The sequence below is a fragment of the Vicugna pacos genome, chromosome 10 (assembly GCF_048564905.1).
Source record: "Vicugna pacos chromosome 10, VicPac4, whole genome shotgun sequence".
Classification (NCBI taxonomy): Eukaryota; Metazoa; Chordata; class Mammalia; order Artiodactyla; family Camelidae; genus Vicugna; species Vicugna pacos.
Window position 1 is genome coordinate 28,028,079 of NC_132996.1, and position 27,586 is coordinate 28,055,664.

The 27,586-nt window shown below is 45.2% G+C and overlaps 1 protein-coding gene across 15 annotated transcripts in view; it reads left to right on the forward strand.

Annotated features, from left to right (window-relative positions):
• The window catches only part of CLPB (ClpB family mitochondrial disaggregase), a 185,454-nt gene that overhangs the window by 59,971 nt on the left and 97,897 nt on the right, over positions 1–27,586 (forward strand). For 6 of the 15 annotated variants that reach the window (XM_072969273.1, XM_072969271.1, XM_072969275.1 and 3 more), the window contains 3 exons: positions 3,227–3,278; positions 7,877–7,963; positions 27,441–27,527. In XM_072969273.1, coding sequence (XP_072825374.1) covers positions 3,227–3,278; positions 7,877–7,963; positions 27,441–27,527 — 226 coding nt within the window. The remainder of the gene's footprint in view (positions 1–3,226; positions 3,279–7,876; positions 7,964–27,440; positions 27,528–27,586) is intronic. The other 9 variants (XM_072969274.1, XM_072969277.1, XM_072969278.1 and 6 more) reach the window with 2 other exon arrangements.

Genomic DNA, 27,586 nt, shown 5'->3' on the forward strand with positions numbered 1-27,586 from the left:
ATGGTGATACAGTTACAGGTCAGCCTTCCTTCTTTGAGCATCACTTGATTTATCTGTACAATGGGAACATTGGACTGAACATCTGAAATGGGAGCATAGTCCTCTTCTCTAATATTAGTTTCCCCTGGTCCAATTCCTCTTTTAAGAGGTCTCCTGGAAACCATATGTGTTTTAAGGGCAACCACTAGATGGTTTAGAGAAGTCGTGTCCCCCCCTCCACCCCCACCTCGTGGCCTAAGAAAGGAAGAAGAGACTTGGTTTCTTGGTTTCAGTGCCAGCTTTGGCCCTGCTCACCCCTTGCTCCTTTCTGGCTTTAGTTTCCCCACTTACACAGTGAAGGATATTTGTCAGTACTCTTATAGTGGTGGTGTTTTGACTCCTCTTGGAGTTCAGCAGCCTGAGTCTGAGGGCTTCGCTGTGCCTGGTCTCAGGAGTGGGATGACCTTGCCATGTGGAGCAGTTGGCAGAAGAAGGAAGATAAAGTGGCTCTGTAGAGACCTAGAGCGACAACAGGGGCTGGCTGACCCAGGTTGGCATCTCACCCAGGTGTGTGGAGCCCAGCAGGGGCAGGGAGGGCAGGCATAGAGCCGTACTTCTGGTCTACATAAGCCCAGCCACGCAGGTTCTCAGTTCCCCACAGGAAAAGACTTGAGACATGGTGTTCCTATATTCCATGCATCCCAAGCTCTAAGACTTTGGGGCAAAGGGGGACTACCTTAATATTCATTTGTTTATTCAGCAGGATGTGGCCAGCTATAAAAGAAGGGCCTTGGACTGGGAGTAAGGACACCTGGGATCTTGTTTTGGTTCTACCTCTTGCTCCTCCTCAGTGGCCCTCTGTTTCCTCATCTACAAAGTAAGGGTGTTCAAATAGCACCCTGGAGGACTTTTCTCACTTAGGCATGTAACTTCCAACATTTTTCTGAATACCCTCTGTGTACCTTGTTTTGGGCTAGGTGAGGAAGTCCTAATTTAACACAATGCCAGTTAAGGGGACAGTGCAGGCAGTTAAGCCTGTAGGTCTGGTGAGTGGTCTGATAGTGTGTAATTGGGGGATTAGAAGGTCAGTAGGGTCAGGAAAGCCTTCCTGGAAGTCCGGAGAGCCCCTGGAGGATGGGGAATTTGAACTTGAGTTCTGAAGGATTAGGCAAGAGATGAAAAGGGGAGTGACATTGTAAGCTCCAAGAGAGCAGGGAGTGCATCTTATCTTATTTCAGGTTGATACTAGCTCCTCTCCCCTAATACTTTCACGTTGTTTGTCCACCAATGTGTCTGGTACTTAGTAGGTACTCAGTAAATGTGCCTTGAGTTGGACTATATTCTATGCCAAGTTTTTTGGGAACAAAGGTAAAGGAGTCTCAGGTCAGCATGGCATGTACAGAGGCTAGCAGGGTAGACAGCCTGGTTGGAAGACAGTAGTCTTTGGAATGAGATGAGAGCAGATGGAATGGGGTCTGGAAGTCAGGCAGGAGGGTTTGGAAGGTTTGGAATTATCCTGAGGGCAAAGTTGAAGAGCAGGGAATGCTTTGAGGCCAGTATGTTTAGATGGTTTTGGGGAAGGTGTCCAGGATCTTGCCTTAGAGTTGCTTTGGGTTTCTAGACTTGACTTTGTGGCATGTGAACCCCAGCAAAGACACCAGGGTCTGTTTACCAAAATAGGTAATGACCAAAATCATGACCAGTTTCAACCCCTGACTTGCCAGTTACCCTATTCCCTGACTTGAAATTGTGAGCTGAGGCCTTCAGTGTGCAGTGTAGTTGATACTACCCTTTAGAAGCTGGGAATTCCTAATCAGCTCATTCCTTACTCCTTCTGTGACCTTGCAGAAGCCACCTCTTTCTGAAGAGTGAGTGGGGAGTAGATACAGCAGTATCTGAGGACAGCTTGTCCCCCTTCCAGATGGAGGCTGCCCAAGCTTGTCTGGGTGTGTGCTTGGAGAACAATAATATCTTTCCTGGGGAAGATAACCACGTAAGACTTGGCCCTGGAGTCTAGGCTGTGAGGGTGGAGTGGAGGCATATGCATGTCTGAACCACAGAATTGGCTTGCTTCTGCACAGTAAGGTGGGTATCTTATTCCTCTTGTACAGATAAAGGAAATTGAGGCTCAGGAGGTTAGGTGAATTGGCCAGGTCACATAGCAAGCAAGTGACAGTCAGAATTGAGCCTGGATCTGCTCTTTCCACCCTGCTCCAGTGCTTCCTCTCTTGTTTTACTGAGTGAGTGAGTCTCTTGGCTGGACTGAGTGCTCCTTGAGGTGTGGCTGTGTATGTCTGTCCACTGCCCAACAATGGAGTTCAGAACCAACTGATAGAGTGCTCCATGGGCACTTGGTATTGGACTACTTGAAAGAATTGTGCTTCTGTTGACTTGAGTTTTTTGGAGTCAGGCAATTTTTCCTTATGGCCACAAGGTGGTGCCAACAGCCTGCAGGCAGCCTAGGCCGGGCGAGGCTGAGCATTGCCTACCTGCTAGGCCTTTTGATTCCTCAGGGATTGGAACCTTCTGCTTTGGATCTCCCTTCACTGGGCTTAGCACTGGGGTATTTGCAGATTTTGCAACCACCATTTCATTTCCTTAGCATCCTTGTGAAGCTGTCAGAGCAAGGATTATTTCCTTTATAACCAGGGAAGCTAGGGTTGAGATGGAAAGGGGCTGCCACAGCACGTGGTGAAAGAGGGGCAGAGTGTGTTGGAGCCAGATCTGGCTCCTTGTCGAGGCTTTCTCCACTCTCAGACGTGCTCACACCCCTGCCTGTTCCTCCTCATCCTGTCCTTGCTGGGTTTGTGACCTGTGACATCAAGATTCAAAACTAGGCTGAGATACTGAAGGTGGGGGAGAAAATTGGGCAAGGTAGTGGGATGATTAATAACAACAGTGGTAATCACTTAAGCGTACAGAGCTTTATAGCTAATGAAGAGTGAAGGAGTTCACACATTGTTTACCATAGGCCCCACGTGTGTTAACATATTCCCGGGATCACCTGTAGGATGAACACAGTGAAGAGTTTGGGCTCTGTAATAGATGTGGAAGACAAGTTGTTAACAGAGGCTACTATGTGGGCAGGGGATGACTAGCTTTCTCTTTATATATCTTGGCATCATCTCCCTTATTAAAGCCTATGTTTCTGAAATGTCTCCACTTCCACTGTCTTATGTGGCCCTCCAGGCAGCCCTGAGGGGTAGGTCCTGGCCAGGGATCTGACCAGTGCCCCCTCTCTCTTCAGATGCAGCCCTGATGGAAGCCGCTCGCACCAACAATGTCCAAGAAGTCAGCAGGTGAGTGTTGAACCCCAAGCCTTGCTCTCCTGTACAGGAGGGCTGAGTGGGGTGGGCCCCTTCCTCTGGTGATGAGTCTGTTTTGGAGGAAATCCTCATACTGAGCTGGGAACTGAACCCTGTAGCTTCTCTGTAGTCACCAAGTCACCTGAGCTCCTTTGGACCAGGTCAACCTTTAGATATTTGAAGGTAGAGAGTCAGCCTCTGTGTCTTTTTTCTGACCTTGAACATCCCTGGATCCTTCGGCTGTTTTGTTTTTTGCAGGGCATGGTTTGAAGCCCCTCTACATCCTGTGGGTTCTTCACTGAATCTTCTAGTTTATTCTTGTTTCTTTGTGGAATTGGCCATGTGTAATTGCTTGTTGCTTAGATGGGATGCAGGTGGGCACCCGTGGAGAGGGTTAGGGATTTGGAGGGAGCTGGGTGAGACCTTTCTGCCAGGTCTTCCAGGGCTAGAGAGCCCTGCCTACAGAGCTGGGTGCACATGCTGGGCCCCTGCCCAGTGGCGGACTGCGTTTCTCCAGCCTCCCCGCCTCAGCTAGTCCCCTGGTGACTGCTGGCCATTTAGATGTGAGGCTTGTTCTTGCCCAGGGACAGGACTCAAGTCAGGCCTCAGCCTGGTACCAGGGGCAGGGTGGAGTCTGTCCTGCATGGATGCTCAGACCTAGGGCATCAGTATGGGGCTGTTGGTTAGGAGCAGGGGATTCATCCTTGGTGACACTGGTGGCTCCCATTAGACCTAACCTCGGCATTTTGCATAGAGCTAGGTGGCCATAGGCTAACCCCCTTCCTTGTCTCCATGTCCACACTTTAGACAAGAAGTCCAGTGTTTGGGGAGGCTATCTCTGCACACCCGTGGTGCTCTTCCCCGCTCCAGCTGCCTAAACATACAAGAGTGTTGAAAGGCAGCCACAGCCCCCACCAAGACTTACTGCTTTGATTCCCTTTCATTTTATCTGCAGCATTATTATTGATTCTCAAGGGTGCTTTTGAGTATTAATGTTCAAGGCTTAGTTTTTAATAAACCACTTCTGGAAGTAAGGGCTGGGAGTTGTTTCGTAGCCAAATAAATATGATGGAGCAATAGTTTAATAAACATGCAATGATGCATCTTAAAAACCAAGCACAGATGTCAGTTTATTGTTATAAGAACCATTCATAACTGCAGCCTGTGCATGGCATCTTCATTCCCCCAGAAACAAATGAGCCTTGTTTCCTTCTGCTGCAGTACGAGGAGGCAAGGGGGTGGAAATGGGCTGTGCCTCCTGGTTTCAGGTCTTTGCTGACCCTGGAATCACCTGTTGGTAACTGCTAAGGGCAACCAGGCTGCTGCTTTCATCTGGCAACCCAGGGTAGGCAGCACATTTACAGAGCAGCTGTGCTGTGAACCCACCTTTCCATCATCAAGGGGAGGCTAAGTTTACCCTGTTCCACTGAGCCCCCAAGTGTTTATTTTGGTTCTTTCAAATACACATTTTTCTTAATAGCAATTCAACCCCTGCCCAAAGAATACAGAAAGTAATTGAATTTATGGTGTGTGTGTGACTCAGAACATTCACTCTTGCCCATGTGGATAGAGTCTGTCGGGGCCTTTCAGGTGTGTCCCCAGCCTCTAACCTTCTTTTCTCCTGCTTTTTCTTATCCTATCTCTGCTGGTCATGATGACTCAGAATCTCCCTTCACCCCTTGTGAGGAAGTCAGAGATGAGCGAGGCACAGACCCTGCCCTTCAGCCCAGCAGTCTCCCCAACCACCTCGCCGCCTGCCCCCTCCTTCCCTCCCAGCCAGTGAGCAGAGAGCAAGCTAACGAAGGCGGTGGACAGCAGTGGCTGGCTATCCGCGGGGCCCAGTGTCATGTTGCTGCTGCTGAGGTGGTTGTGCAGTGTTGCAAGGTGTGGGGAAAGGGGGAAGGTGATTTGAGAAAAGCAAGAAAACGCAAAGCCTGGAATGCTCATGGTTAGTTAGGAGTTTTACATTCTTATCCTATAAGCAGTGGGGGAGACATGGGAGGGTTATAAACAGGGAAATGATCCAGTTAGGGTCATGCAGAAGGGTGAAGGATGAAGTGAATTGGGGAAAAGCTGAAGGCAGATCTGTTAAGAAGCTGTTTGAATAAGATAAATCCAAGGTGATAAAGGCCTGAATTAGGATACCCCTTGTTCCTTCTCATCTAAAACAGTTCCTGCTTATGAGTGAGTGAATGGGCACTGGAGATGGGGGTGGAGGGTGACCCAGGCTCTGGTATCAAGGAAAAAACTTGTAACATGCAACTTACAGTCCTTCCTGCTCATAGAACTAGGCCTAGAGGTGGGGGTGAGGAGAACTTGACCGTCCTTGCCAGAGGAAACTTTCTCGAATTCCTACAGCAGGTCCTTATTCAGCCTTTTTACGCCATAGACTCTGCACAGGTGTTTCATTTTACTCTTAATTTCTTCGTCCATCTGTTCTGGCCCTTACCTCTGCCAAACAGACCTACCAATAGCAGGATAGAATCAATTTTTAAAACATATTTACTCATAGTTTATACATTGTGAGGTCATCCTGTGTATAATCTGTATGGTCAGTGATAATCAGATTTGGAATAAAACTCAGACCAGGTAAATAATATTGGCCTCTTCCCTCCTTTCCCCCTTGCCCTTTCTACGGCTCTATGCTGTGTGTACCTCTGCCTTGATGACTCCCTACCCTCTCCAGCCCCAGAGCCTTGGGAGAGCTCTAGAGAGTGAAGGGCAGTAATCTGAGGCTCTTCTGCTCAGGGGCAGGTTGTGGGGGTGGGGGGACCTTCATCATCCTCTTTAAGGAGTCTCTGGAATCTGCAGTTCCTGGGTCCTAGGTATGAGCCCTCCACAGAGACTGCCCTCTGTACACTGTGCTCATTACCCTCTGCTTAAATCCTCCCAGCCTCCCGGACTCAGCTCAGGTACTGTGGCCCTTGTGATGCCTTCCTTGACTTCTCCCAGCTGAGTGTCATCCACCCTTCCTTTGCCCCGCACCTGCCTTCTGGTTTGGGAGGATATGCAGGTCATCTAGGAGGAGCCTTGCCAGCCTGTGGCAGGAGAATAATCCTTTGCTGTGGAAGAGAAGTTAGAGGTCAGATGCAAGAAGCAGGGCTGAACGTCAGCACTGAGGAGGCACTCAATCCACAAACAGGAAAATCAGCGAGGTTCACATGGTGCCCAGATCAGGAGTCCTCATGGACAGCCACCCTGATGTAGGGGGACTGTTGACCTGATTTATGTGGAGCTGGCTAACCATGTGTGGTGTGGGCCTGCTTGGCTAAAGGGCAGGGAAGGGTCTGCCACTCATCACACTCTGCTCTTTATATTAAGAAGGCTTAGGCTGAAAAAAAAAAAAGAAAAAAGAAAGAAGGTTTGGGCTAGACTTCAACGTAAACCACTGAATTGTGTGCCTCCCCAGGGCAAGGACAAGGTCTGGTTCCCCACATGTCTTACCCTTTTCTCCAGCACAGTGAAACTTGGGGAAAGCTGCTTTTTACAGACTTTTCAGCAAACCTGAAGCAGGTAATCCAGTCTTGTTTGCATACTCCTGCTGGCTATATCAGAGGGAGACTGGGTCCCTTTTTCTTCCCTTCCTCCTCACCTCCTGTCTCCCCTTGTGGTAGCCATTTCCTTCTTCCCCCAAGGCACTTAAACCTTGTTCGTATGTTCAGTTCTGGCTTTTCAGGAGTGGAAGCCTAATCCAGGGCCCTGATCCCACCTGTCAGCATCATTAGCAGGTGGCCCCACTCCTGGGCTCAGTCCAGAGCCTGGCTTCTGGACTCAGAAACCACTCACCCGAAACCTAGGGCACAGGACAGACTGAAGGCACATCTGTTCAGGCTCTGGCTGAGCCATGCGAGGAGCTATTGGTGCTGGGAGAAGTGAGGCCTCCTGTTCTCCCAGTGAAGATCACATTTCCTTCTGAATGAACTTGCGTGAAAGACTACACCTCTACCCATTTTCCTTCTCCTGGCAGGTAGCTGGGCCTCTGCTGAGTGCTTAACTTGGTTGCTCCCATCAGCCCAAGCTAGCTAGCTAGCTTGCTTGTTTTTTTTTCCCCCAAGTATTTTTTTAAATGAAGGAAGTCTGATGGTATTAGTCTTGGACTTCAGACTGCCTGCCCTTTCTCTCCAGGATTCGTTTGTTTATTCGACAAAACTTTTCTGAGCACTTGTCATATGCTGGGTCATATACCTGGCACAGGAGACATCTGGCCAGGCATGATTCCTGCCCTCGATAAAGGAGTCTTAGGAAGACTGTGGTAACACAGTGTGATCAATGCTGAGACAGGAGCCTAGCAGATGCCCCTAAGCAACCTGAGGGACCAGAGAAAATGTCCTAGAGAAAAATGACACCTGATCAGAGTCTTAAAATACCAGGATTGCTTAGCAAATAGAAAAAGGGGGCAGCATTAGTGATGGCACTGAGAAAAGAAACAGCCTAGAGTATGTGGTGAGGAAGGAAAATGATAGACTGTTTGGTGTTGCTGGATCACAGTCTGAGGCCAGGAGGGACTGGAGACAGGTAGGAACCTGGTCATGGAGGGCATTGTACATTTGCCCCTTAATTACTTATCTGCCCGGCCTGTCCTTTGTGCCTAGCCCTGAGCTGAATTTGTGTTGGAAGGAACACAGTGAGGAAGGAGAAACAGTCCCTTCTCTGGAGGAGCTCACTAACCCCCTTCCCAGGTGAGGAGAGAGCACGTGAGTCAAAAATTGAGAAGCAGCAAAACAAGGCACAAGTTGCCTGACTTCTATGAGCCTAAGTAACATAGAAATGATAATACCTGTAACTCATAGAGTTATAGAGTGTTTATTATTAATAATAAAATTATTACTTAGTTCAGCCAATGTGTATGAGTGCTTACTAGGAGCTAGGCATTGGCTGAGTGCTGGAGAAAAAGTGGTGAACAAGACTGGCACAGTTCTGCCCTCTTGGTGCAGTTATTATGCAATTACAACTATAGGTACTTCAAAATGAAGTATTTTGTCTTTTCAACAAATGGTGCTGGGACAGCTGTAAATCCACATGCAGAAAAATGCATTTGGAGCTCTACCTCACCGTACACAAAAATGAACTCAAAATAGATCATAGATCTAAATGTAAGAGCTAAAACTATAGAAGTCTTAGAAGAAAACAAGAGTAAATCTTTGTGACCTTCTTAGATATGGCACCAAAAGCACGAGAAACCAAAGGAAAAAGTAGATAAATTGGACTTCATCAAAATTAAAAAAACCTTTGGGGTAATAGCTTAGTGGTAGAGTGCATGCTTAGTATGCACAAGATCCTGGGTTCAATCCCCAGTACCTCCATTAGAAAATAAGAATAATAATTTTTTTAAAAAAATTAAAAGCTTTTGTGTTCGAAGGACACTTTCAAGAATGTGAAGGGATTCTCCCACAGAATGGGAGAAAATATTTGCAAGTTATACATCTGCTAAGAGATTTATATCCAGAGTATATAAAGAACTCTTACAGCTCAACAATAAAATACCCAGTTTTTAAGTGGACAAAGGATCTGAATAGACACTTCACCAAAGAAGATATTCAGATGTGCAATAAGCACATGAAAAGATGCTCAACATCATTGGCATTAGGGAAGTAGTACTAATCAAAACCATGATGAGATATGACTTCTCACCCAGTAGGGTCGGAAAGACAGAAAATAGCAACTGTTGGTCAGGATGTGGAGAAATTGAAACCCTCATATTGGTGGTGGGGATGTGAAATGGTATAACTGCTTTGGAAAACAGTTGGCAGTTAATCTGAATATTAAGCATAGACTTACTTTTGGATCCAACAAGTAGACTCCTAGATATATACCCCAGAGAAATCAAAATATGTACATTAGTGAACATAAATGTTCATGACAGCATTATTCATAATAGCCCAAAGAGGGAAACAGCCCCAAAGTTTATTAGCTGATCAGTGGATAAATAAAAAATATGATAGTGGAATATTATTTATCAATATAAAGGAATGAAGTACCAATAAGTATATGCTATAACATGAATCAACCTTGAGAGCATTATGCTGAATGAAAGAAGCCAGACACAAGAGACCACATATTATATGATTCGATTTATATAAAGTGCCCAGAATAGACAAATCCTTAGAGACAGAAAGTAGATTAGTGATTGCCAAGGACTGGAGCGGTTGGGGTTGGCAGAGAATAGGGAATGACTGCTAATGGGTCCAGAGTTTCTTTTTGGGATAATGAAATATTCTGGGGTTAGTAGTCGAAGAACAACTTTGAATATACTAAAAACAATTGAGTTGTGCACTTTTAATGGATGGATTGTATGGTATGTGAGCTATATCTTAATAAAATTTTTTTAAAAAGCGAAATACAAGACACTTAGGAATCTAACCTTGAGTATGGGAGGGGTAGAGGGTGGGGGTATATTATCAGTAAGGGAAAGCATCTGAGTGAGATTGAAGTGAACTCTGAAGGATGAAGAGAAAGGTAGAAGAACATTGAGTTGGACAGTAGGTGGAAGGCCCTGAGTCAAGAAAAGATGTGGCAAAATTGAGGAATTGTGAGAAGGCCAATATGATGACCCTAGAGAGTAAATGAGAGAGGGTATGAAATGAAACTGGAGAGTTAAGCAAGAACCATATCACACTGAGCTTGTTAATTTTTATTTTCATTAAGAACGGAGGGCAACCATTGAAGAACTTTAAGAGTATGCGTGTGTGAGAGAGAGACGTAGACATACATGGTGACGTGATCTAGATCTATAATTTTAAGGTTGCTCCATGAAGACAAGATTGATAGAGAGGCATGGTGGATGCAGTAAGACTGGTTGAAAGTGACTGGAGTAGATTAGTCCAGACTGAAGAGGATGATGGCTGGTGATAACTTGAACTAAGATGTCAGTAGCAACAATGGAAGAGGTAAGCTAGACAGAGCTTGATGATGTTTAGAACAGTATCAGTGTCTGATACATAGTAGGTACTCAGTATACAAACACTGAGTGAATGAGTAGAATTGGATATGTTGATTAGGCAGAAGAAGGTGTTGAGGATGAATTTCAGTTTTCAGGCTTGATGCTGTAGCCATTCACTGAGATGAAGATGCTGGAGGAGGGCTGGGTTGGGAGAAGAATATTGAGTTCAGTTTTGAACATGCTGGATTTAACATGCCAATGAGACATTTAAGTGGAGATGTCAACTAGAAGTTGAATGTATGGGTCTTTTTGACTCTTCCCACTATACGTACCATGCTGCCTCTCAAACTCAAAGATCAGTTTAAAAGTGGTTTTGACACTTTGTTTTGATGGTTTTGGAAAATAAAGTATTTCATACCAGCTAAAATTTGTTTATTAGATACCTTTGGGGGGAAAAAAGTCTGATTTAGTTTGCAGTTCAGGAGAGAAGAAAAGAGTTGGGTTTTGTTGAGGGCTAAACACATTTATTGTAGCTCTTCATTGATGGCTTGGTTTGGTTCTTGTCCCTGGATGCCCCATCTTGGGGCTTGAGGCACTTGCTGTCCATGTGCCAGGATTAAGGTGTCCAGAATGTGCTTAGCTACAGCATAGGTAAATGTTCTGCACATTGATCCAGGGATTTTATCTAATTAACAAAAGCCCTGGCTGGTAAATACATTTGGCTGTCTCGGGGCCTCAGAGAGCCTGTCTGTTTATCGATTGTTGTATCATTTTGGCTGGATGGGAAGATACTAATGATGGCATCAGAACAACCAAAACATCTAGCTCTTTTAACCAGTAAATATGTAAATGTTCTTGTGGCTTGCAGTAGGTTGAAATAAAAGCTTTATCCTAGACCAAAGGTCAAGGCCTAACTGGCATCACTCTTAGAATCTGATGCTTGTTATGAGTGCTCCCTAAGGTTGTCGCATGATTTTTTGAGTGTTAGGGTGTAACATACACAGGCTTTTTGAATGTTGGGATGTTGGAAGGTAGAATAATGTTACAGAAAGGGTACAGGCTTTTTAGAATTACAAGACCTGGGTTCTACTTCGGACACAGTTGCTAACTGTCTCTATGAGCTGTAATAGGTCATAGAACCTCTCTTTTTGAGTCTTAGTTTCTAAATCTTGGCTGATAGGGTTCTCAGTGAGAACTTAGCAATATAGTCCTTAGTGTTAAACTCTGCAGGGAAACTGAGTCCCTTTCAGAGGGTCCAGATCACATACTGAAACACCAGGGCTTACTCAAGTGGCGCCTCTCCAGGCAAGCAATTCTGCAGAGTGGTCCAGGGCCTGGCACCTTTTCTGGAGTGTGGACTTAATGAGTCTCTGCCTGCTTGCTGCCTGGAAGGCAGCTGGGGAAGATTGGATTAGTAGCTTTTTCTGAACTTCAGGGGTAGGTGAGTTGTGGAAACAGCTAGTCAGCTGCTCAGACGCCTAGCAGAGTCAGGCGGTGGGCCAAGCCCAAGAGCAGAGAGCAGCCAGGGCCTCCTGGGGTGGCTTGGGGAAAGGAGGGATGTCCCTGAAAGGGAGCCTAGCCAGGGACTGAGCCTCTAGTGTTGGCCGTCTTCTAGGCTGTGTGACTTTGTGTCGGTATTTCCTTAGTTTCTTCAGTGAGCCTTGGCTATAAAGTATCTTAGATGATATTTGCCAGACTACCCTCCCGGGATCTTGTGAGAGTTCAGGCAGGTGGACTCATCCTTTGGGTCATCAGTGTCACATCTAGGAAGCCTTCCCTAACCCTCCACGCACCTGTAGGTTCTTGTAGCACACTGTACTTCCTCTGTGATAGTACTTACCACCCTCTCTTGGGATGGATGATCTGTTTCCTTTCCTCTTTCTCTCAAAATACTGTGAGTTTTGGAGGTGGCAGACCATTGCTTTGTTGTTCATCGCTGTTCACGTAAGTAGTTAACAAATACTTACTGTTGTAAAAGTGTTTTGTAATGGCAAGAGTTAGGCAAATGGTGGTGGTAGTTATTTACAGTCATAATAAACCTGTAAACAGAGTACTGACCTCCCCTTGAAAAAAATAACATAAAAATGGAAAATTAGTTCAATCATTTATTCATTCAACAAATGTGTGCTAGGCCCTGATGGATCAGTGATAACCCAAAAATGTAGAGGCCTTGCCTCATGGAACTTAAAGTCTATTCAAACATTAATCATGCAGATACGAAATGACAGCTGTAATAAAAGCTGGAAATGAACAGTGCAGAGACTCCTGAGAGCCTCTAAGAGATTTCCTCTGGTTAATATATGGAAAACTTCCCAGAGGAAGCTTGAGTCCGAAGTGAAGGAGAGAGGGGTTAACCTAGGTGAAGAAGGATCAGAAGAGCTTTCCTGGCAGAAGGAGCTTTTGTTTACAAAGACCCTGTGGAAGGAGGAACAATAGCAAGTGTGAAGGACTGAAAAAGCCGGGTGAGACTGCAGCTCAGAGAGAGGTGCCAGAAGCCTAGAGAATAAACAGGGCTTGCAAGGCATTAGAGGCCTCCATAGTAAGGAGCCTTGTCTTATTCTAACATTAGTGGCAGCTGAGTTGGGGGTGGGAAGCAGGGGATATTGGGAAGGGATTGATGTGCTCACCAGCTATTCTGATTGCTAAGAAACATTAGGAGCCAATCTGAGTGCTTACCAGCTTCTTCTGTGTGTGCCAACATCTTCTGGGCACTGATCCAGCCACTGAGGCAGTGAGGCCACAAAGCGGTAGTCCCCCAGGGCCCCCCAACAGGGACAGCTGTCAGGCTCTATCTCCCCACCACCACTGCTGTGGCCCAAGTGCTGCTTCTTGAAAGTCCCAGCTCAATTATGGCCATAACACAAATCCTGTTAGCATGGCTGGAACCAGTTGGATTTTCTCACAAAGAATTTTCCAGGAAACTGAGGAACAGAGAGAAGTCCAAGAATATTAGAAACAGTCCAACTAACATGTTACTGGGCTTACCAGATTCACTTTAGCACTTTGCCTCACAGTTCCTGCTCTGTCCGTGTCCTGTTTGAAAAGCCTTCTGAGAAAATCTCACTTTGGAACTTGGAGGCTCTTCTGCATCCTGCTTTCTTCCCTCTCCTCCCTTTTGAGCAGGGGTCCCAGGCCCGAAGTCCTCCTATGGCAGCAAGTGGTTCTTTCCTTGTGACTCTGTCAGTAGTTCTGCCCAAAGAGGCTTTCATATCATTGGCAGGAATCCTGGTGATAAGGACTCTGGAGTCTGAGAAAACAAGGTTTGGATTCCAGCAATGCCATTTGTTAGCTCTGTGACCTTGGGAAAGTAGCCTACCCTCTCTAGCCTTAGATTCTTCATCTGTAAAGTGGGCTGATGATTAACCTACCTCACACCATTGCTATGAGTGTTAAATAAGAAAATTAAATGAAAAAAATCAGCCAGTGCTGTGCCTAGCACGAACAGATGCTCAGTACGTTATAGGATTGTCACTGAGTGTTGTTAACTACACTAGGTTTTTGCCCCTGAACTAGCAACATAAATTGAGGTAATGGATAGAATTTTCTGGATATTCAATTTTTACCCTACATTTTTCTTAAGCTCTTAGTGTAAACATTCAGAGACTACCCCCCCAGACTAATGAACACAAGGTAAATGAGTATAAGGTGGAGCAAAAAACAAAAATACCACCTATAATGCTTAGTTTTACCTTTTTTTTTTAGAGCCCACGTATATTCAGTTTTATTTAGTCTTTATAGCATATTCCTTTGATAATGTAATTTTGTATACATTTTGTGTGTATTATTTGTATATGTATGTTATAAAATGTTTTAAATATTGTAAAATAATATTTAATAACATTGTTAAATATTACTATTGGTGGCCGATGTTTTTTGAATGCCTTCTTTGTGATGGGCTTCACATGAGGGTTTAATCACTAAATCCTACAACTCTGCAAGTAATATAGCCCCATTCCACAGATGATAAAACAAAACTTTGGGTTTTTTGAGTAATTTGCCCAGAATTGCCCTCTTGGAAGTGGGCCACCACGTTATTTTACAAATGAGGAGGCTGTAAGACTTGACACAGAGAGGAGCTTGCCTGGGTCTTAGTTTCCTCCCAGCACTCTGCCAGGCTCAGGGAGATGTTTTCTAGCTCAAGGGAGAACCACTTCAGTCTGCCTGACTGGGAGTCCACAAGGTTCCTGAAGATAAATGTCAAATCTAGATCTCTTGTCTGTCCTCCCCTCAACTCTACTCTTCACTGACAACCCCTCCCCCCTGCATTCCTGCCAGCCAAGCCTGGCTCCCCTCTGTCTCAAGAACCCCCATTGTAGTCAGACTTGGCTTCTCTAGTCTTAAATGTGCAACTTACTCTTTCCTACTTGTGAGCCTTTGCGGTGCTCCCAACTCCCCCCATTCTTCTGTCTAGATCCTGTTCATGGTTCATTGCCCACCTCAAGCCCTTCCTCTTCGAGACACTCACCCTCCCTAGTAATAATAACTGTCATTTACTAGATACCCACTCTTTGTGAAGCTGAGTACTAGATACTGTATATGTATTGTCTTCATTCTTTGCTACGTATTACAAAAACAGAATGTGTTATGTCCACTTTCCAGATGAGAAAACTTGAGGTTTAGACAGATTTAGTGCTTTCTACCCTGCAGCTCGTGAGGACTTGTAGAGCTGTGATTGAAACCAAGGCCAACGTGAATCCAAACTATGTGCTTTTCTTGTTCTAGCACATCTTGATCTTTCTCATGAAAATTCCCACAGCCTTGAAGTCTGAGCCAAAAGGTATCAGATTTAGTTTTCACCTCCTTGCCTTTCTCTTCAGTTGCTTCATGCCTGTGTCTCCTCCCCTAGGCCATGCTGTCACAGCTAAGTGTATGGCACCTCCTCCTTCCTCCACCACAGCTAGTCACACAAGGCTGCCTGGGCACTCAGTATACAGTACAGATAAGAGTCTGGCCAGTTGATTGATTGGTTGAATGAAACCTTGTTTATTCTCCAAAGTCTACTCAGCAGGAGGGTACAGCAGCTAGGCAGGCTGACTGGTCTCCGGATCCTCCATTCATGTGGGTGGGAGGCCCAAGAAGGCTACATAAGAATCCTCCCTGAGTCTGAGCTGAGGCTTCCATCTCAATGCTCTTTTGTTTGGGGGGATAGCACCCAGGCCTCCCAGGAAGTCTGTATGTTTGACCAGCCTTTGCAGATAGACAGTGAGACAGGGGCAGAGTGTAAAGCACAAACAATTGGGGGAGGCCTCTAGAATTCCCAGGGGTTCAGAGTCCAGCAAGCAAAGCAGTATCCTTCATAGGGTCAAGCAGGGCTCAGGTGCAGCCCCTGATGGATTCGACGGGACACAAGACACTTTTCTCTCCAGCCTCACTTGCTCTCTAGTGTTCAAGTCTCCTCTTAAGGGCAGCATCTATCCCTCAGTTGGGCATCTCTAGATATGAGTCACACCCTGCCTCCTGAGTGATAAGCAGACTCTAATCAGACATGTGCTCATTCATTTATCTTTTCTTTTTCCTTTGGAGATAAAATTCACATATCATAAAATTCACCCTTTTAAAATATACAGTTCAGCGGCTTTTAATATAGTTATAAGATTATGTAACCATCACCACTGTCTAATTCCAGAACATTTTCATCACCCCCCCCAAAAAAACCCAGTCCTATCAGCAGTCACTCCTCATTCCCCCTGCCCCCAAACTCTGGCAACTACTAATTGACTTTCTCTATGGATTTGCCTATCTGGACATTTCATATAAACGGACTCATACAATATGTGGCCTTTTGTGACGGGCTTCTTTCATTTAATATGTTCTCAAGACTCATCTGTCTTGTAGCATATGTCAGTACTTTGTTCCTTTTTATGATTGAATAATATTCCAGGTATAGATATACCACATTTTATTTATACATTCATCAGTTGATGGACAGTTGTATGTTCACTTTTTGGCTGTTGTGAATAAAGCTGCTGTGAACATTTGTGTATAGGTTTTTGTGTGAATATATATTTTTATATCTCTTGGGTAGACACCTAGGTCACATGGTAACTCTATGTTTAACATTTTAAGGAACTGCCAGACTGTTTTCCAAAGTGGCTACACCATTTTAACATTCTCACCAACAATATAAAATGTGAGAGTCCTGATTTCTCCATGTCTTTGTCAGCACTTGTTACTGTCTTTTTTTATTAGAGCCATCTCAGTGTGCGTGAAGTAATTTCTCATTGTGGTTTTGATTTGCATTTCCCTGATGGCTAATGATGTTGAGTATCTTTTCATGTGCTTTTTGGCAATTTGTACATTTTCCTTGGCATTTATTCATTCTTAAGGCTCATCATGAACAATATGCTCCATTCAGCATTGAGGAGGAGCATAAAGATGTATCATGATTACCTTTGCTTTTCAAGAAACTTGCACTCTGGTAAGAGAATTGTAATTAGTACATACAGAAAGTTAAGGCTCCATAGACAAGGTGGCATTTAGTCTGGTCCTGGAGAAGGGTAATATTTGGATACAAGCAGTTGGGTGGAAAGACATTCTGTGCAGTTGGAGAAGTGTAAGCAAAAGCCTTTGTAATTAGAAAAATATTTTATGTTGTGATGAATTCTGAGGTAATGTTGTGAGAACACCTGGCATAGCATGACATGGGGTGTGCTGCTGTTATGTAGTTAGCTCCCTCTACAACTCCCCTCTGGTCCCTGCTCTGTCCTCCAGGACTTCACAGTTCCCTTTTCCTGTTGCAGATTTTTAAATATTAGGAGACAGTGCTCCAAGCCAAATAAGCCTTGGTTCCCTAAATTATAGTTTCAAGTCTTCTCATCCTAGTCATTTTCTAAAGAAATGGCCACAGAATTTTTGGTGCCCCTTCTGAATTCCAGTGGGGCATGACTTTACTGTGAGCAGCAGGGCAGTGATCCCCTTTTTAGAGATTTTATGAGTCTGTTAACACGGGCTGAGCTTGTATTAGTTTTCTTGGCAGCTGCATTATACTTCTAGATTCTGTTAAGCTTGCAGTCATCCCAGTCTGCAGAGAACTAGGGCTTCCTGTGCTTCTATCATCCATTGATTGGAATTGTTTGCCAAGTTTGTTTTAACCTAGAGGCAAGACCACTTTAAAGTATCATATTGCCATGTGACTGTGAAAGTAGTGCTGGTAGTATGGAGACTGCCATGAAGAAGAAAATGGGATTTCAGTCTAAGAGAAGAGGGTCTCTTCCAAGGGAGAAGGTTCTAGGAAGCAGAACTAATCAAAGCAAATCTTCATCCCTCAGATAACCTCCTTTCCACTTAAGGCTTTTCCTTATTTATCTTTTCCTGGCAGTTGGTTAGTTCCATCAGATACCTCTCATGGGCTTGTGCTAGCCCCAGGCTAAATGTGGGAAAGAAGGGAAGAAGTCGGGATACGTGCCCTGGAAGGCAGGATGGTGTGGGCTCCAGTCCCCAGCTGCCACTTACTGGCCATGTAATCTTGAGCAAGTCATTTGCCCTCTCTCTCTCTGACTCAGGCTCCTTCTCTATCACAGGACATGTGAGATTATAAATCCCAAGTGCCTGATGCATAGTAGGCTGCTCAAGAAACGTTAGCTCTTTTGAACTCCACCATTCAAGAGCTTTGCAAGACCCGAAGAGCCAAACATACTGTGTGCTCACTGACCCTGTACAGGCAGCTGTCAGAGCACTTGTGTTCCTTAAAACACTTATTTGTATACTTACTTGTCCAATTTTCCCAACCCCAGTTCAGACTGGAAGCTCCTTGTGGGCAGGATCCATGTCTGATTCATCTCTGTACCCTCAGTGTCCAGCACGGAGCCTGGCTTGGAGAAGAGGCTACTTAAGTTTTGTTACTGGGACAAACCTGAATTAATGAAGGCCAAATTTTGCCCCCACCTGTCTAGACAGGGCCAGGTACTGTGTTTGGCTTTGCCCAGTCCATTCTTTACTGAAAATCTCATAGGGTTCTGGAGCTTGGCAGTGGCAGCTCAAGTGCCAACCTTGTTAAGAGATCTGAGCCACTTCCGTGTCTCCCTGGCAGCTGCCCTGCTGCCCTGCTGCCCTCCACAGCAGCCTCTAGGCCTGCTATGGTGCCAGTAGGTGGCGCTCATGGCCCTTTTCCACACTTCAGCTGCCTAGACAGACCTTGCCTTCTTGTCACCAAGTCACCAAGGCAGCTGTTTAGAGCCCTGAGCAGAGGTACCCAGATGAGGGTGTCCTGGACCACTCCCTCCCTTTCTTGCCTTGTATTGCTGGTTTTCGAATTTTATGGAATCCCAGCCATGGTGCACACTGTTTTAGGAAGCAGAGATATTTCCCATAGAAGATCCCAGGAGCTCATTAGAGGAATCTGCTCTGCCCATCCTTTCTAGCACAGCTCATGTCTCTGCCTTTAAGAAGTCATCCCTGTGGCTTTTGCTCTGACTTACACTCACATGTCCCCTGCTTGTATTTTAGTTATTTGTCAAGTGTGTAGCTGTCTGTCTAGTGAACACCTTGAAGTCAAGGATACTGCAGAATTCATTCAGAGTGCCCTCAGTATCCTGCTCAGAGTGCTGTAATAATCAGTCTCGTGTAAAGTTTATGGAATGAATAGCCGAATGATGGGATGTGGTTTCTCAAAAAAATGTTATCCAGATTGAAGGATAATCTACAAACAAACTGGCCTTACTCTGCAAAAATGTTGGTATCATGAATATCAAAAAAAGGCTAAGGAGTTATCCTTAATAAAAGGAAACTGAAGGCACCTGCAATGCTTGATTCTAGTTTTGATCCTGCCTTATATCTGGATCCAGGGCAGGGGCTGAATTGCTATAAAAGATACGATTTGGATAAGTGAAGAAATTTAAATAGACTTTGTATCAGGCTAAAATATTTTATCAATGTTAAGTGTTCTGAATTTGATCATTATTGATTAATGGTTATGTAAAAGAATGTCCTTGTACTAGGAAATATGCGCATAACTATTTGGAAGTAAAGGGAAATAATGTCTGAAATGAACACTCACATGGTCTAGGAGAAAAGAGAAAAGGAATGGTAAGCACCTGAGACAAAATGTGGTGAGACTCTGAGTGAAGGATTTATCTGAGGGGTTTTTCTGGAGTCTGTGCTATTTTTTAACTGCTCTGTAAGTTTGAAATTGTTTCAAAATTAAAAATTAATAATCTATGCATTTTAATGTGTGCCAAGTTCCTGCTAGAAACTGTAAGAAAGATAGGGGAAAAAAAAGATTCCCCCAGCCTTGGTTTTATTCTGTTTAATCCAGCAGTATTCAGTGAGATTCTGATACAGCTCCTCTGCTGTGTGCCTTTGAATAGTAATAATGATAGCTAACACTTAGAAGATGTGAATGCTTGCACATACATTATGTCCTTTGGTCATCTCTTCATCTCAGTGCCCTTGTTAGGTAGGTCTGGCAGACAAATAAGGTAGAATGGCTGAAGTTCAGAGAGGTTAAAATGGCCTGCTTACAGTCACACAGCCTGGAAGAGACAGGTGCAAGCTCATACCCAAATCAGTCTGTTTCAAGGCCTGGTGCTGTCTGAGCCTCCATCTGTATGTATAAGAGAAAGGATTGACCAGACTCATCTCAGCAGATCCTTCTTTATGTCTGGAAATTTTTAAAGTTTACATGATAGGAAGTAACTGGTTATGAAGCACACAGGCACATTACGCAACACACCTGCATTCGTTGTCAGTGCTGCATAATTGCTGGTCCTTCTGCCTCACTGCCTACGCACAGCTCTTTGGGGTAGTCCGGGTATGGCAGTGCTGGGCCAGGCCGTCTCACTGAGGGTGAGAGCATCTGAAGAGCTTCCTAGGGGAAGGGCCGCAAGTGAGGCCTTGAAGGCAAGTGTTCAGTTCAAGTAGAGAAAGCAAAAGATGCCAGAGAGGTCTTGTGTCTGTGGAGTTGGAGTGTTAGGACCTGCCTGAAGTCCACTGGCAGTCTGAGGTCTGGCTGGGGTCTGAAAGTAGCCTTTCCTCCCTTACCTCACCCCTCCCAGCCCAGGCTGACTGGGTAGATAAGGCGCAGATGGAGGCTGTGTATGGATTCTAGCCCCAGGCGCCTTGCCTCAGCTCAGACAGCAGGGCCTGGTGCTGTTATTACTGTAAACAGGGCCTTCTGCAAGGCTCCAACCAGGGCCCTGTTGCCCAGATAGCAATCATGATTGAGTCTGCATGGCTCACTGCTTCCAGGCCTCTGATGCAGGTGGGACAGGCCTCCCCACCCCTCAGCCCCCTCCCCAGCTGCAGCTGAGGGCAGTTCATATGAAGGATCCGGAAATCAGTTGGAACAATACACAATTGAAGTTCAGTGGCCGCTTTGTATTGATTAGTCATAAAGAAGGAGGAAGAAAAATCAAGTGGTACCTCCCTCTCCTGAGTAGAAGAGCTGGTTTGCCGGAGTAATTCGTAACTGTCCCATACCCATCTGGGACTCTCTCCCTCCTTCTCTCCTAGAAATAGCAAGCCCGAGGAGTTATCTTTTCTTTGGAAGTCTAGCTGGTACCTATGCCTGCTAGGAATCCACTTCTCAGTTTTGATACTGTACATGTTTAGAATCCAAAGATTTTTAGAATTGGCTGGGACTTGAGAAATCATTTAATTCAATTCCCTTATTTTACTGCAGAGACAAGTGAGGCCCAGAGAGACAAATTTATCCAGGTCACAAAGCTAGTTACTGAGAGAGCCATGACTGGAACCCATGGCCGCCAGCCTCCGGCCTGTGTCTAAGTGTCCTCAGCCCTGAGAGTGAGAAGCCCCACCCACACCATCCCACATATACACAGGAGCCTAAGTTCTATGAAAAAGTCAGGCACACAAGTATATGGGCATACTGGTGAGAGAGTTTATAGGGAAATGCTGCAGACATTCATTTGTTCAGCCCCTGAGCCCTCTGGTCTGGGCCGCTGTGCCAGCAGCACTGGGAGCTCAGAGACAGGGCACATCCTTGTTTCTAGGAGGCCATGCGACTACCTGGGACTGAGACAAGGAAGCTAGGAAACTATATGACAACTGAAAGGGTAAGGGTTTTGTGGGGGGTTTTTTTCTCTAAGAAAGTATTTTTTCTTAGGAGTAATAGTATGTTTATTGTTATAAAAAATAGCAACAAAACTTCGAACAATACTGAAGTGTTCACAGCAGGAAGTGAAAGTTTGACTCCCTCATCCCCCTTCCCCAGCAGAGGTAACCACTGTTGCCTGTTTGGTCCATTGCCTTCAGGACTGTTGGATCCCTGATAGATGGGAGCAGCTTTATTTTTTTCCCTTTATTAGTTACTCTCCTCTGGAAATCTTCAGCTCTTGGGCTAGGAAGCCCTTATTCTACCACTGCCCTTGCCTGGGGATTTGAGATCATTCATTCAACAATCCACAGAAAATTTGGAGCACTTATGTACCAAATTCTGTGAACACCTTTCATATATCATCCTAGTTTACTCTTTAATTCCTTAAAATGAGGTAGACAGAAATTGGAAAATGGTAATAACAATAGCATAGGCTCTTCTGTTTGTCCAATGCTTTATTGCATGCCAAGTGCTTTTATATTAGTTTGTCTCATTGTTTTTCATGGTGCTGCTGCATAACACATGGAGTAGGATAGGGCCAGTGGGGTCCCCCTCTTCCTTTTTAAACAGATGTAGGAACAGGCTCAGAGAGCAGGAGCTGTCACTCAGATGAGGGAACCACGTGAGGTCCAGAAATTTTAAGTCACTCACTCACCCACGGCTACCCACCCAATAGAGCCTGTGTTTGAGCCAAGATCTCTCCTTATTTTCCCTCCCCACTCTACTGCCTGAGAGTTGTACAGGAGCTGGGATTCAGCTCTGGGCTGCTAGTGTGGTCTCCTCTCTAGCTTCTACCCTGGGTCAGCCCCCAGTTAGTGCTACCTCCTGCTGCCTTGCCAAGCAGGAGACCTACTTCATTAGGGAAGGATCTTCTTCAAGTTCTGAATGAACCTAGAAAGGCCTGCAGTGCCCACCCCAAGTCCCCAGCCCCCGAACACAGGCTGCTCTGCCCTGAGTGGCAACCTACATTAAACATTCCACTCATCATCTCAGGGATGATGGAATCCTAACCTTTTCGGAGACACCGTGCTCTGTCACAAGCATTGCTCTTTTTAAAAGAGATTAATTCACTTGCCGCATTTTGTCCATTGGTGAAAATCACAGGGGAGAGCAAGGGTGGCTATCTCAGGCCTCAGAGGCCCTTTCAGCCACTCTCAGCAGGCAGTCACCCGCCCAGCTGGCCCAGGACTTTGAAATGACTGCCTGCTGGGCATTCACTTGCAAAGCAACAAAATGAAATGGAGGAAACCTGGGTTTGTGAAATCTGAACTTTTGGAACTGCTCTCACACAGAGAGAAAGTAGGGGAGGAGCCCACCCAGCTCTGAAAGAGGAAAAGTTGTTTGGAGTTGGGGTCATTTGTGGGTTTTATGCTTGCTTTAGTCCTTCTTGGATTTACCAGGTGCCACCACTCCTTATGGAGTTCTGCCTTGTGGTATCTCTTTTAATCCTTACGGCCACTTTGCACAATAGGAATTAATATATCCCCCATTTCACAGCTAGTAAGTGACAGAGCTAGAATCTGAACTCCAGCCTTTGGACTCCAGGGCCATTGCTTTTTTCATTATACCTCAGCCCCAAGAGGCTGCAAAGAACGATGCTCAGTCAGGTTGCTGGGCAGGGCTTAAAAGCTGGTGTCGCAGCTCCAAGGAGTGACCCCTCAGGTTTGTGGAGCCCTTTCCTTCAGATTTCAGTGTCACCTCTTAAAACCCTAGTGGACCTACGAAGAGACTGAAGCGCAGAGAGATAATATAACTACCCTGGGGTGTTCGAGTAGGAGGTGGCAGAGCTGGAACTAGAACACAGTTCTCTTGCTTCTACCCTGTGCTTTATCTACTCTTCATTGAAAGGATTGCAAGTTTGGAGAAACCTTCTCTCCCAGCAGTCCCTCCTCTTAAAAGAAACCTCTCCATTGTACAGAAAATGAAATCCCCAAATGCTAGTATGCATATAACAAGTAGCTCAAAATTGTTGGTAATCAGAGACATACAATTTAAAACAATAATGTGAGATCCCTATTGAATTTGCAGTGATTAGGAAGCTGGCTACTGCTAGGTGTTGGCAGTACACAGAAACACCCCTGTCCTGCTGGTGAGAAGGTAGATGGAGCAGCTCTCCTGGGGAGGACTCTGGCGCTATTTAGTCAAATCAAGTAAAGTAAACCCTATAACCCTACAATCCAGGGAAATACTCACACCAGTCCAAAAGGGCACATGTAAGAGGATGTTCTTTTAGCATTGCTTTCAGTAGCTGGGAGATGGAGGTTACCTGGGTGGGTATCCCTGGGAGAGCAGAGAGGGAGTATCTGGTGGAAAATTAAGCAGAAATTTTTAAATGGAATTATTATATACTTAGCAGTATGAGCATATCTTAAAATGCAGTTATTTGTGAAAAAATAATAAACAGATACACAGATGCACATATATAAAGATTATGTGTGTGTGTATATATATATATATACACACATATACATACATACATACACACACATATATAGAGGTAGCCTGGATGTTTTGAGGCGCTGAAAGGCTCAGTGTCCATTTAATCTTGGCGTTTTGTAATTCAGCCTCCCCGCCTGGACTGCTCGACAGCTGAAAACTGGCCGCCCAAGGCTTTGAAATCGGGTAACCCAGCGACTCCGCACAGGAGCACGACGCACAGCAGAAGCCACACACATATATATATATAAAGGAAAATCCTGCTTGGTTCAGGTCCTAGAAAGTAAGAACCTCCATCTTGTCTCCTCCTCAGTAACTGGCACGCAGCCAGACACAGTGGGTGTGTGCACATGTTTGTTGAATAAATGAACAAAGGAGTACCTGGAGCCAGCCTGGCTGAATTACCCAGGTCATCCTGTGTGACCCTGTTTTAAAATCCCTGGGTATTGGTCAACCTGTCACTACCAACTTGAGACCAAATCTTTGTTCCATCAAAGAGATGGAATTAAGGTAGGGTGGCAGGCAGAAACCACTCTGTACTGAATACCTGCTATATGCCAAGGACTGGGGGGGATACCTGCAAATTAGAGATTATTGTCCCTATTTGATAGGTGGAAAATGTGAGACTCAAATTTATTTGCTCAGCATTATCTAGCTGGACCAGAATTTGAATCCAGGTCAAAAGCCTGGATTCAACTTACTCCAAAGCCTTTTATTTATCCTTTCCTTTTTATTACACTACACTCAACCCTTAAGGGGCAGAAAGAGGAAGCATCTCAATCTTCTTTCTTCAGCTCTGCCTCCAGAGAAGTGCTGTTTCCAGAATTCTTAGGGCCCAGGAAGGGAACACAGAACATTGACTCACTGAAGGCGTAAAGGATTCTGCCTGCACTGTTTCTTTTAGCCACAACCACTTTCTCATTTCCTGGCCCTAGTTCCTCTCCCTTGGTCCATATTACAATAACCTCCAAACTGGTCTTGTCCCCATTTTTGACTCTGCCCACTTTCAAATTGAATCTGCTTAAGCTATGGAGTGGCAAATAGGTTTGGCAAATAGGTAATGGAGTGACAAATAAGGAATGGCAAATAGGTTTCCTCTTTGCCAGCTTCAGTTGTTTGATGGTGACTGATTGGAACCAGGCATTTGTCAACTCTTTAGATCAAGTTTTTAACCTAGGGTCCACAGTTGATTTCACAGGAACCTATGAACCCTTGGACATTGTATGTTTAAAAAAATTTTTTTGGTGGGGGGAGGATGTGTGCGCATCTGTGCACTTTTCTGGATAGAGTCATCAGCTTTGATCATATCCTCAAAGGAATGCATGGCTCAAAAAAGCTTTATGCTCATCGCCTTGGCCTCCTAGCCTGGCTTTTGAGGCCCTGCATACCTTGGCAGCTGTCTGTTTCTGTATTCTTAATTATCACACAGATGGATCTACTTTATGGTCTCTGAGTGTACCTTCCCATCACTTCCTTGCTTTTGAATAATAGTATCCTGTTCCTTTTGTCTTGGTTGGCATGCACTGCCTCCCTCTTTAAATTATTCCTGTTCTTCAAGGCATAGTTTGAGTCTTTTCCCTAAGAAACCTCTTTGATTTGCTTCAGCCTTTCCTAATTTTCCAGTCTTGTGGACTGAGGGCTACAGAAGTGAGGCCATCCAATCAGAGTCACAGTTAAGATCAGAATTCCAATCTCTCAACTTTTGGAACTCTGTGCTCTCTGTGGCACCTGGCCTGCTAAACAGGGGAAAATTTTGTAAATTAGGAAGGTTTTGTTCAAAAAGAGATTTTTGTCTCACAGAAGATTCATCCCCAGGGTTCTTATCCTCTTTTAACATTCTTGGCTATAGACAGTTGTTTCTGCATAAAAGATGATTAAGAGTATATGTGGTAGGAGGCCCAGGACTTTCACCAGAAGAAAATTTTCAAGCTAGAAGTGAGAGAAGAGGGTTTCCCAACCTCCTCTCTCGACATTCTCCCCTCACATTTTGTGCCCCAGTCATGCCAGACCTCTTTCAGGACCTAATATACCCCTGCCGCTTTCTCTTCTGGATGAGAGGCTTTACTTCTGCCTGAACCATTCCTTCCCTCCCTTGTCTCCTTTTGTCTGGCTGTCTCAGTTGTCACCTCCTCAGAGAGGCCCTTTGGGTCATTAAGGCTGGTTGTACACCTGTACCTGTGCCTCCTTCATGACACTCCATGTGTGATGATGTGCTTGCTGGTTTCTCTCCCCCTTAGCTTTGTCAGTACCTGTCTCATTCCCTGTACCAGCACAGGCTGAGTGAATAAATGAGTACATGATGTGTCTCCTCTTCCAAACCTTCATCACCTGTTTACTTCAACAGCACAGAGGTTTAACTTGGTCCAGAGAATCATTTACTACAGATTATGGTACCAGAATGGTGCTAGGACTCAACCCCAAGCCTCTGGACACTCTGCCAGTGCCTTTTCATCTAGAACCCACTGAAGAGCAATCAGTTCCCCCAAACACACATTCCTCATAAGCAGGTCCTGCCTTGTTGGTGAAACACTCTTAAATTTTGGTCTCCCTCTTTCCTGGCCTCCTACACACGTCTGTGGGAAACCACACACTACAGGCTTTGGTTTCTTGCCATCATGAGTCCTCCCTCCACAACTAAATTCCCTAGGGCAGACGCTACATCTTTTCTGTACCCCCATCACAGAATTCAGCACAGGACCAAGCACATGTCATGTTGATTTGCTGGAGTCAGTTTAGTCTTGTGTCTCCCAGTTCCAGGTTCAGTATAGAGGAAGGCTGGTGAGGTGAGGATTCAGGCTACAGAGCCACTATCTACTTGAATTCCAGGCACTGTTTTGCCCCTTAGCTAACTTTGTGACCTTCAGCAAGTCACTCCACCTCCATGTGCCATGTTACTGTCCCCATGAAAAGAGATTAATATCAGCTCCTTAAGCTTGTGTAAAGAGTAAATGAGAGATGTCCGTAAAGTTCCAAGGCAATTCCTCTTGTAGTAGGTGCTCAGTTAGAGTTGGTTCTCTTTGCTCTCCTTCTCTCTATCCATGTTATATGGCTCCCTATTACTAGGACCCAGAATTCAGGCTTTTAGTGGTATACTTAAAACCTCATGTTTGTTAATTTATCCAGCAACTCTTGAGCTCTTACTGTGTGCTAGGCATTGGCATGTAGAGTCAAGTAGGCTCACATGGGCTTTCCTAGAAACCTAATCTAGCATTTCAGTTTTTCTTCCCATCTTTCCTTGGGCTCAAAGAGTTCCAATTTCCACACAGCCACCCTACAGATAAACTTGAGAAGTACAATCCTGTAAACTGAGAACTACATAAATGAGAAGTGTTGTTGGGCATTTGGCGCTGAGCATGGGGAAATTCTAAGGAAGGAGGAGAGACCTGTGGACTGGATGAGTCCAGGAAGCCTTCTTGAGAGAGAGTCCTCAAGCCAGGATTGTACCCCATTGCATGAAAGTAGGATTAGAATAGACAGAGAGGCCGGGAGGGAGCTTTCTGGACAGAGAGGGAGTGGGAGTGTCAGTGTATTATGACAGGGAAGGCACATTCTTTCCTCAGAAGGCTGGGAGGATAACAGCAGGGACAAACTCATTTAAAGGAAGAGGGAGAGAGGTAGGGGAATTCTGGGGTTGTGGGGAGTGGCCACAGGAGCTGGGATGGGTATTTAGTTCTCAAAGGCCTCTAACTATTTCCAGATTCATCCAACCACCTTGTTTGTTGATTTCTCATTTCTTCTACACTTATGTCCCTGGTAAGCTGTAGAATGAAAATATTTCTTTTTCTAGACTGTTGTCAGAAGGTGCAGATGTCAACGCAAGGCACAGACTTGGCTGGACAGCACTCATGGTGGCAGCCATCAACCGAAACGACAGGTGAGAGATCTCCTTCCACACAGGTCTCCCTTAGCCAGAGCTCCTCAGATAGTGATCCT